Genomic DNA, 11,610 nt, shown 5'->3' with positions numbered 1-11,610 from the left:
AGATGAGTTATTCTTATGAACAATGCATTTTTGGGCTTAACTTAATTCTTCTGAGATACATTGTGTACATGTTCTAATTGAAAAATCACAATTCTTAAGACAGGTAAAAATCCTCTTATATATACAGTGGCACATTTGTCATTTACTCAGTTCTCGAGGAACACAAATAAAAATCCTCACCACGGGGTGCCTGGTTGGCTCAGTTGGTTAGGCAACTGCCTTTGGTTCAGGTCATGATCCGGGAGTCCGGGGATCTAGTCCTGCATCAGGCTCCCAGCTCCATGGGGAGTCTGCTTCTCCCTCTGACCTCCCCTCTCATGCTTTCTCTCACTCTCTCTCTCTCTCAAATAAATAAAGAAAATGTTAAAAAAAAATCTTTACCACAACCTACAAGGGTATTTGAACTCTCTAATCTCACTGCATGCCAATGGTTCCTTTGTTTATTTCACTCTACATTACACTGTCCTTTTTCATTTCTTTGTTCAAACAAGCACCCTTTCTGATTACCTGCCCACAATCAATTAATTTTGCTTGGAAGGTTATTCCCTCAATCTTTTCCTGGTTGGCTTCTTATCTTTCAAGTCTCAGCTTAAATGTCACTTCTGCAGACACTTTCTCTGACCTTGAATTTAATGGAGGTCTCCACACCACCCCCAGTCTTCCTTTTATTCTCTCATGCCTTGCTCTGTTTTTTTTTTCTTGCTGTTTTTTATTGCATTTTACCACAATTTGTAAAAACATATCTGTATGCATATTTGTGTGTTTTCACTAAATTCTAAGCTGTCTAGTGTAGCTGTGTGTAGCAGAGGGACTTGGATATAGTAAGTGTTCAATAAATATTTTTTTAAAAGATTTTATTTATTTATTTGTCAGAGAGAGAGAGAGAGAGAGAGTACTCTCTTTCCACAAGCAGAGGGAGCATCAGGCAGAGGGAAAGCAGGTCCCCCCACTGAGAAAGAACCCTCGATGCTGGACTCAATCCCAGGATCCTGGGATCATGACCTGAGCCAAAGGCAGGCACTTAACTGACTGAGCCACCCAGGCGCCCCTATATAAATATTTTTTAATGAATTTCTTATAAGTGATATATCCATGTCTGACATTTATAAACAATGGCATGTTATGTTCTGTAGTTTTTGCTAAATATTACCAATAACTAGATAAAGAGATTAAATAAAAACTAATATAATTTAGACCTTTTGAAAACTTGATTTCTTTTAAGATTTTCTTTATTTGAGGAGAGACAGAGTGAGCGAGAGAGAGAGAGAGAGAGAGAGAGCATGAGCAGGGGAGAAGCAGAGAAACAGCCTCCCCACTGAGCAAGGAACCTGACACGGGACTCAATCACAGGACTCTGGGATCATGACCTGAGCCAAAGGCAGATGCTTAACCCACTAAGCCACCCAGGTACCCAAAACCTGAGTCCTTGAAAAACATTAAAACCTTAACACTTTTGGTTCATCTAAACGCTGGCCTGCTCTTATACAATGGATTCTAAGCAATGTCTGGAATTACATTTTACTCAGTACAGTCTCCTTTAATCAAGCATTGTATCATTTGTACTTAAGCTGATTATGATAATTTTATACAACAAGGGGTTAATTAACATCACTGATCCACACAGGAGGCACATACCCATATAATCAGAATCACATAAATGTCTTTTCCTTCTTCTGAAAATACATGGTAATGAGACGTATAACTTAGTCTTGTAGTCACTGTAATAGAATTAAATGCTTCATTTAGGTGACTTGTTCCATACTCAATTGGATTTTACTTAAAGAGAGAATTTCATGGTTTTTGATCTTTGTCTTTGTAGTCTGGGAGTGAATGTGAGGTGAAACTCACAAAGGTTCATTTTAATTTTTCCAGTAATATTGTAGCTTTCATATGATTTCTAGTGTAATTTTTATGAGTAGTAATTTCATGTACAGATCAGATTTGCAAAAAATCTTACTATTTAAGCCTAATAAAAAGAGATCAGACATGTCATATGTCTACCACAGTGCTTGGCACATTAGGAACATTCAATAAAAATTAGGGTTTTTTTTCTCTGACTGATAATTCAAGTAGTGATCAGCCAATTATTCATTACAGTCCATTAAAACCCCAATTTTATATTCATAGAGTGTTTTTTTAACCTTAGCCTAAGACTTTGATCTGATTTATTTGAACTCATTGTTTCTGTTTCTTCCTATTTTCTTTCATAACTTTTTAAATATATTATTGAATCCTGATTTTATCAGCTGCCTTGTATACCCTTGGGTAAATGAAGTCCTTTCTTTTACTCACTAGGATCTTGAAGAAACTAGGCAGCCTAGTCTGAATTTTTTAAACACTGTTAAGATAAAAATATTGATTAATAAACCATAGAAGAGGAAAAAGATCTTTTTTGTCCTCTCCCCTTCTAGAGTCTCTACCTTGGGCCTTATAAATTAGACTGGCAAAACACAGTTTAACAAGAGAAAAACTAACAGAAGTTTACTAATATGTGCATCATGTATAGCACATGGGAGTACTCAATGATGAGTAACCAAAAGGGGTAGTTAGAACTTGAGTTTACATAGCATCTTAACAAAAGGACACTTTTTATAGAAGTGACAAGACAAAGGAAAAAAGACTTGTTTCCTGGGTGGCAAACTGTAGGAAGGTTAAAGATATAGGGGAACTAATGCACCATAAGGGTGAATTAGTAGTTTGTTGTGTAGATCCTATAGTGCTGACTCCAGGTTTATAAAGGTGTAAAATTGTCTCTGGTGGTTAATTTCTGTCCTTCCTGGTACAAAGGGGAGGACACCTGTACAGCTACTTTTAGGCATAAACGGGAAGGCAGAGACTTTTTCTTGTATCTGCTCTGTCAGTCAGAAAAAGACAAAACTGCAAGCTGCAAAATAAAATATGTGTGTTTATTTGGGGTTTTAGGAATTGCAATCCGGGAGACAGATTCGCCTGAAATCGAAAGCATGCTCCAGAGAGACAAAGGAGGTTAGAGTTTTTAAAGAGGAAACAGGGGATTTACATAAGTTGTTTTGAAGAAAAGGTGATTGGTGCTGGTTTCTCTACAATTACACTAATCTGTATGTGATTGGTTGCTAAGGCTGGTGTTAGGCAGAAAGTCCAATTATGTCCATTTTAACATATAGCAGATGCCTTGGCTTTTAGCTGAGTTCAGCAAAAATTCCAAGAATTTGAGACAGAAGATATGCATAAGCCCCATCTAAATGTCCTCCCAGCTCCATTTTAAATAACTCTTTCAGCAATGGTTATTCCATTTTATTCTCTCTGCTGTCCGCTTTTCAGTTGCCATCAATCTGAAATAATTCTTATGTCAAAGTGCATTTTTTGGGGTGGCGTGGTCTCCTACCCTTTAAAATTATCTACCCCATTTCTTTATGGTTCTCTAAAAATTGACTCTATTATAGTATAATTTTAATCCAAGATTTGACCAGTGTAGCCAAGAAATAGTTATTTTGGTACCCCTAAAAGTAAGACAGTTGTGTCAATAACATTTTGGAAGGGCAAGAAGAAAGGGAGAGTCAAGTTTTGGCAACTTTTCAAGAATACAATGGATCCACAAAGCAGAGATTAAAAACAAATGTTTTATAACATGTGACTTCTCAGCTTTGGTAAGATATTTACCATAATAATAAAGAAAAGGTAGACACAAACCTTTCAGGAATGATGAAAAATTAAAGAAATCTAAACATAAGTTAGCCAGCTCAAAGATTCTATGCTGGGCTGTGTTTGAAAGGATTAAGAAGAAAGACTTTTGATTTATCTTCCTTTAAAAATTATATTGCTGTTACTGCTTTATATCATAATGCATATCTCATTGTTGTAGGCTCATCATTAAAGGATAACTGAGCATAGTATAGAAGAGCACTTACCAGACATCTGGAAGGTTGGGTTTAACCCTTTACTCTGCTATTACAATACTGGAAAAAATTACAATCTATTTGAACCTCCGTTTCTTGTCCGTAAGATAAAAAGAATGGATTCCATGGTTTCTTAATTCTAAAAGTCCACAAACCATTTGTCAGCCAATGAACAAAACAAATACTCGATTATTGGAACAGAAGAGGAATTATGTTTTAATTACCTCTAATACCCACAGGACCTAGCATGGTCCCTAATAATTTAACTTTCATTCAATAAACATTTATTGACCATCGTCTAAGTTCCAGGGATAGCACTGAATCCTGGGAATTCAGAGATGAGGTAGACGTGGTCTCTACCTTTTAGGATTTTATAGTCCAGAGGAAGTAAAAAGTATATAGGTAATTTAAACCTCAAGAATTATGACTGAGGTAGGTAAAGTAGTATTTTACATAATGGACATAAATTACAAGGGTCGGAGAAAGGCTTCGGAGAAAGGCTTCCTGGAGGAAATCACACCTCTGCTGAATCTTGAAGGATTAGTTATCCATAATGATGGAGAGGCAGAGAAAATAGCAAGAGCAGAAACAAAGCATATACAAAGAATATGAATAAAATGATATGGCATACATTCATTATAATTCCTGAATTACTTAAAAAAACAAATAGTTCTTCATTATATAAAATAATTAAGAGACCACACTTATCATAGGGTAACTAATGCTACCTTATTTTCCATATTTCCTTTAGATTCTCAACAACAGTTCCATGTTTGTTTGTTTGTTTGTTTGTTTATCTGGGAAGGGATATATGATTTTTTTTTCTAAAATCCATGTCAGGGGGCACCTGGGTGGCTCAGTGGGTTAAAGCCTCTGCCTTCGGCTCAGGTCATGGTCCCAGGGTCCTGGGATCGAGCCCCGCATCGGGCTCTCTGCTCAGCAGGGAACCTGCTTCCTCCTCTCTCTCTGCCTGCCTCTCTGCCTACTTGTAATCTGTTAAACAAATAAATAAAATTAAAAAATAAAATAAAATAAAATCCATGTCAGGATATCTGGGTTTCATGTGATGAAAAATTCTGAAATATTTTGAAAGAGAAAAAAAAAAGAAAAAAAAAAAGGATTACTAGGCATCTGATGGGAGACTAGGTATTGTTTAGCATATCCTTCCTGGTTATCTGATGCTATGCTATCTGTGCCTTTCATTGGATTAAAATGAGCCCTGGAAATCTTGCCTCAGTCCACTGGTATGGTCTGAAAGTTATCGAAATGATGTCAGCTCAGGAGCCTGAACCCTGAAGTATATTCTTCGGAGTGGCAATCATGTGATGCACCTGGTATGGTCTCTTTCCATGAGGTTCTGAGATTGTTCTTTGTTGAAGATGCAAATTCTGGCCTGTAGTTTACAGTAGAACCTTCAGATAAGCTTTAGAGTAAAACAAGAACATTAAGAGATTTAATGGCTGTGGTCAATTTATTACTATTGCCAATTCTATATATTGCCAATCCTCAAAAGAGAGAGACAAAACTCTATACTAGAGTACAGTATATAATTATTTCTTCAGAGTTTTGATGAGGGTTATCCCCAAAGGTAAAACAGTATTATAGGCAGAAAGGGCACTGACAAATCACCAGGGACTTCCCAGAAATCATACAATTTCTAAAATATTTATATTAATAATATTTACCAGAAAATCTTAATTTAGGGACAGCTGTGTACTTTCTGCCCTAATAACTCTTCCCATGCAACTTTATAGTAGGAACACATTAAACAAACCTAGCTATTTCCAGTATCTTTCTTTATAAGGTGACAGAGCAAATCTTTGTGATTCCAAAGGCCCTCTGAGAAATCTTAGTCATTTTACACCTAAAAGTTTAGGTACAAAATATATCTTGAAAATATTATTTGTTTGAAATTCAGGAACTGATTTTGGGAAAGCAAAACCAAGAGTTGTCACAAGAGATCTGTGCATTTGACTGGGTCATGAGTGACTAAAAAACAATACTTACTTACCTATTTAATCAAAGCACAGCAGCCTCCCCTTATTCACAGGGAATGCATTCCAAGACCCCCAAGTGGCTGCCTGAAACTGCAGATAGTACCAAACCCTATATATATACTGTTTTTCATACCTATAGACACATATGATAAACTTTAATTTATAAATTAGGCACAAGAGATTATCATAACTAATGATAAAATATAATTAAACAGTATATTGTAATAAAATTTATGTGAATGTGGTCTCTTTCTCTCTCTCTTTAAAAATAACATACTGTACCCACACTTGTGATGATGTGAGATGATAAAATACCTATGTGATGAGATGAAGCGAGGTGACTGACCTAGGCAGGCATTGTGATGCAGCGTTAGGCTACTGTTGACTTTCTGATGATAAGAAAGAAGTCAGAAGGAAGATCTTCTGTTTCTGGACTGAAGATTGAGTCGGGTAACTGAAATCCTGGAAAGAGAAACAGCTCATAAGGGGGGGGGGGGGTGTTCCTGTACAAATAAAGCATTTGAAAACAAACACGGAAGGTAACACTATTGTTTAAGTGTTTATTGTTTAAGTAGGGTTTTCCCCCTTTAAATAATCAAGTACCTAATAAAGGTAACTTAAATAATACAAAATTATTCTTGTGAGACACAGAATCTCTGCTATCTAGGCAGACTTCATGTAAAGAATAAACTTTTGTATTGTAGGTAGAGGAATTAATTACTAGATGAGGAAAGCAGGATCATCTAAACTGAGGGGGTACTGTAAACATTTGAATATATTTCATAGCTGCATTTCGGACTCAGGTATTGTAAGCCAAAGCAAATAAAATTCACTTTCTAAGTTCTGTCTTTTTTTTTTTAATACTCTCATATTCTTTTAGATAATCTGTGAGGTCAAAATGATTTCCATAACAATACTAAGATATTATCTGTCTTTTTAACTCTCTTCCTCTCATGAGTATACAGTGGAGTTCTCCAGAGGCTATATAATGTGTACAATGCAGTGGTTTAAATGCAGAAGTAGATACAAAGATCTGAAGATCTGGCTTTCTTCCATTAGCCCAGATAGTAAACAATGCTATTCCTTCCATGAAAATATTTTTTTTGGGGAAAAAAAGCTATTTTCATAAAAAATAAGTCATTTACGTTAACATGCAATGTGCTCATCATTGCTACTTTTCAGTGAATCAATAAATATTTTTAAATTTTCTCATTTTTATCCTTAATATGGTAAACATCAATAGTTTAATGCACATTATAATCCACATAAACAAAAGCTCTTCAAGGTTCTTGGTAATTTTTTATAGTATAAAAGGGTCTGAAGGGGCGCCTGTGAGGCTCAGTCGTTAAGCGTCTGCCTTTGGCTCAGGTAATGGTCCCAGGGTCCCAGAATCAAGCCCCCCATCATTGGGCTCCCTGCTTGACAGGAAGCCTGCTCCTCCCTCTCCACTCCCCCTGCTTGTATTCCCTCTCTCTCTGTCTCTCTCTGTCAAATAAATAAATAAAATCTTAAAAAAAAAAATAAAAGGGTCTGAAAATGAAAAAGCTACTTTAGGCAAAAACTATTCTTTTTCCTTGAAAAAGGAAAGCACATATAGTATTATAATTGTCACTGCTACTCTTTGGAGAGCCTCCATATTAATTATAGCTTTGGACCAAAGAGACTAACTTCTATTTTAAGAGAAAAGTGAAGGGTGGAAAACAGAACTATATGGCATATACAAACATTTTTACAGACTAGCAGGGCTTAAGAATACATGTGACAAAACTTCCCACAGCCACACAAATCCTTTTTAAAAACTTCCCAAAGTGGCAAAAGTGAGTACATTATACAACTCCAAGATATAGCTTCCCTATAGCATTTCAAAATAAGATGCAAAATTACATAAAAAATTATACTGGAATTATGCTTAGTTCAAACCAATGTTTCAATATTCTATTTTACTTCAAGAGCATCTAGTGGTGCAATGATTATGCATTCATTAACTCAATTTAATATCAGTCCACGATTTTAAGTTGTTTAAAGATCTTGAAAATTATCTTCAAGCTGGCATACCACAAAGCATATTTGCAGCTTAAATAAAGTCTGTCAGAATACTGACTTAATGTAGCTGAAAACACTTACATTTTTCATAACTGTAAACGTTTTTACAGGTAATGTTAACTTATTTGATCAGTAAGCCTGTGTACGCTTAGGAAAAACACACTCAAGTAAGATAAAATGCATTCTGGTATTATACTTAACGCTGACAAAACAGAGAAAAGATTCACTTGCCAAAATTTTACATTAATTATGTAATCTTGGGTCCTTAAAGCATTTCTGGATTAGTTTCTGCAAGAAGATGCTTTACTAAAGTCCAGCACATTTAAAATATTAGAAATTCAATTTTCTGATTTTCTGGGAATTTAAGAATATTCAATTTATATGTGTGCTTATTTTCTCTCTGCTAATCAGAACAGTGCTCCTTTAATTTAGTATCTTCTAGATATAGGAAAGACTTCACAGATACAACAAGAGGTAAAGGTCTTTCTGAATTACAGAAGGTTTTGGAATATTTTCTCTTCATATTTCAATAAATATTCATAGTTTATTTCTTTTATTGGGCAGAAAATTTGATTATGCTTATGTTTTATTATTTAACCACGACCTTTCTACATTTGTTATTATGAGACTAGTTTGTTTCACCATATTATTAATTCATGAAAATCGTTATCAAGAAAGGCATAACAGCATATCGCTCCTCAAAAAGACAATTACTCAAGCTACAAGATTTAGAGGTTTTTTTTCTTCAGCTTATGTTCTAGGCCTAATTCACCTCTAATCCTTTTCCTCTTTATTTTCTTCTCACAACTTCCCTTCTGTATATAATCAGGCAGGGGAAAACAAATATGAACCAAAGTGAGATTTTTAAGTAGGAAATACAGAAAACAGAATGAAATAAATCATCTTAGTAATCGTAGGAGAAAAAAGGGGAGTCTTGAGAAATTACCTCCAGGATACTTGACTACTCAGTATAATGTATCTGTAGTATTTATTCATGCTAATATATAACTTTACATTTCATCATAATTTAAATTTACCATAATTTTACATTTTAAAGGGCTCAATGGATGGGTTCAATGAATTATAGATGCAGGCTTCAGGCCCTAGTGCCTCTATTTTACACACAATGCTTGCTAATGAAGGCAACCGACTTCTTACAACTTCCAAGGGACCCTGTAGGGCTCTCTGGCTTCCTGAGAACTAGTTTGAAGAGCCTATGCTAATGAGCGATCTTGAAAAGGCCTTTTTTTCCCCACATGCTCTCTACAGACTCGAGGTAAAACCATAGCTCAAACGAATATTGGCAAAACAGGGTAGCAAATAAAGAGTCCCAAACTCCTGTATCATTCAAAAGATTTGTGGTACCCAAGCAATGACGCCAGCACAGGCTTAGGTGTGAGGTTTCAACGTTTTTCTTAACTACCTTTGGGGAAAAAGTAAATCTGTCAACTGCCACCTTACTGTTGTAACGGCCCGGTGAACTCACAAACGCATTAAGTTTGTGACACGTAGACATTGGCACTCTTCCGCCCCACCCCGCCCCCGCGCCACACCCCCCAGTTCCCACCGCCCTCTGGCGCCCTGGTCGACTTCCGTCTTCCCCACTGAGCGCGGCCGCTGCCGCCCACGTGGACCCTGCCACGTCACATCCGGCCCTTGCGAGTCGGGCCTGGGAACCCGCGCGATGAAGTGCGTATTTGTCACTGTAGGGACCACCAGCTTTGACGACCTCATTGCGCGTGTCTCGGCGCACGACACTCTGCAAGTGAGTGGGGGAGGCGGGCGTGCGGGCGCGCGGCGGCTTCCTTCGCCGCTCGTCGCCGCTAGCCCTACCACTAGCCTCGGTAACCTTGCCTGACCGCAGCTCTCGGGAAGAAACCCCACAGCTCTACCTCAGGTGCCGCCGCCCCTTTTCAGGCTCCGCCCTGCGCTCGGCTGGGCCCTCCTCCTGCTCTCCCTCTCCTCAGCGTCTTCCGCCTCCTCTTCCCGCTTTCCCGCCGCCCTCTGGGCGGCTCCTCCCCGTCCTTTCTCCGGCTCCTCCTTTCCCCGGCTTTTCCCTTCCGACTCCCCGCCTCTCCTTCCTCGGGCTTCGCCCCTCCTTCCCGCTGCTCCGCCTCTTCAAGTGGGGCTTCTCCGGTCCGGGCCGCCCTCCAGCTGTTCCTCCATCTGGTTCGCGGTAGCGTGGTCGGTGTCGGGCACCTCCGCGCGCTCGGCCCCGCCTATCCCGGCCCGGCTTGGCTCGGCTAAGTCCGGCCGGTCCCAGTCAGTGCGCCGTCGCCGTTCTACACTCGCCGCGCTCCGGCGAGCCCGCGCCTCGCGGTCTCCTCAGGGGCTCTCTAGGCGGGCGTCCTCCGGCTGCGGCGGCTCTTCCTGGCCGGTGGTTCGCGCAGCTTCAGACCTGAGGCAGATTGGGGCCGTTTCTTCGTCTCCCCTCTAGTTTCTGACGCCTTTTTCAGGGTCTCGCCTGGTCTTCTGCCTGTGGCGTGGCCGGTCCTCTCAACGGCTTGGTGAGCAGGGTCTCGTAAATTTTACCGCTAGGACTTATGAGGTACCTTGTTGGGGCCCGGTACGGGGGCAAAGCGTCGTTCTGGAAAAGTAAGATTGGCTGCAGGTAGATTTTGCGGCCCGCGCTCCGGTCTGAACACCGACTTTAGGGTTGTTTTTACAGTAGCTTGTTTAAAAGTCCCGCTTTTTCTTTCTTTCTCCCCCCCTCTTTTTCAGATCTTCAAGAGCCTGGGCTACAACCGACTTGTCCTTCAGATAGGTAGAGGAAAGGTGGTACCTGAACCATTCAGTACTGAGTCATTTGCTCTGGATGTTTACAGGTATAAGGATTCATTGAAAGAAGATCTTCAGAAAGCGGATCTTGTTATTAGTCACGCAGGTAAAGTGCCTTAGAGGACCACGGTTTGGGTTTTGATAGTAAAAACAGAAACTTGAAATTTTCTGAGGTAAAGTAAAATTGCTAGGGTAAGGCACTGTAACCCTTTTGAGTATAATACTTGTTCGAATGTACCTATTGAGAACATTATTAGAGAGTTTATTATTTCTGGGTGATACAAGGAAAGAAAATTAACAACATAGACCAAATTTAAAGTAAGAAACTCCAAACACGGGCAAAATAATTTACCCAACGTTGTGCGTAAAGAGTTGTCAAATTTGAAATTAGTATTTGGGCTTAAAATTGCAGGAATGAAAAAAAAAATGAAAAAAAATTGCAGGAATGTTCAGCCAGCTAATTGGTTGGATTGGACATGGAGAAATTGGCTTTGAAAGATTTTTTTTTTTTATATTTTAAATGTATGAAATGAATGCAGTCAAAAATATTCTTTAACCAGATGTTGTGTAAATCATTGCCTGCTCTTCAAAAACCATTCTGATCTAGTTAGACTACTAGTACCTTCACAAGAACTGTTTTTGGGGATCATTGTGATTTCGATTACTGGGTAAGTGAGGGAGGAAGCTTCCTGGTCTTTAAGAGGTTTAGTTTGAAGGGGGAGAAGTTATTAGAAATAAACATTACTAACACATTAGTGATTAGTAGCATATAGGGTAATATTTAACAGTTCTTGGTACCATTCTATGTGCTTTGTGTGTATAAGTTATTGAATCCTCCCAGACTTATGAGCTGAGTATTATTAGTATTCCTGTTTTACAGATGAGGAAACAGACACAGATTAACTTGTCCAGTCAAG

General features: G+C 38.6%; 1 protein-coding gene across 1 annotated transcript in view; it reads left to right on the top strand.

The window, feature by feature from the left end:
• Positions 1 to 9,562: 9,562 nt before the first annotated feature.
• ALG13 (ALG13 UDP-N-acetylglucosaminyltransferase subunit) overlaps positions 9,563 to 11,610 on the top strand; it is a 67,299-nt gene continuing 65,251 nt past the window's right edge. The window contains 2 exon segments of the mRNA XM_047714941.1: positions 9,563 to 9,680; positions 10,637 to 10,799. Of these exon segments, the coding sequence (XP_047570897.1) occupies positions 9,600 to 9,680; positions 10,637 to 10,799 (244 nt within the window). The 5' untranslated portion in view covers positions 9,563 to 9,599.

The sequence above is a fragment of the Lutra lutra genome, chromosome X (assembly GCF_902655055.1).
Source record: "Lutra lutra chromosome X, mLutLut1.2, whole genome shotgun sequence".
In the NCBI taxonomy this organism is placed as follows: Eukaryota; Metazoa; Chordata; class Mammalia; order Carnivora; family Mustelidae; genus Lutra; species Lutra lutra.
This window is presented reverse-complemented; position numbering and strand designations above follow the sequence as displayed.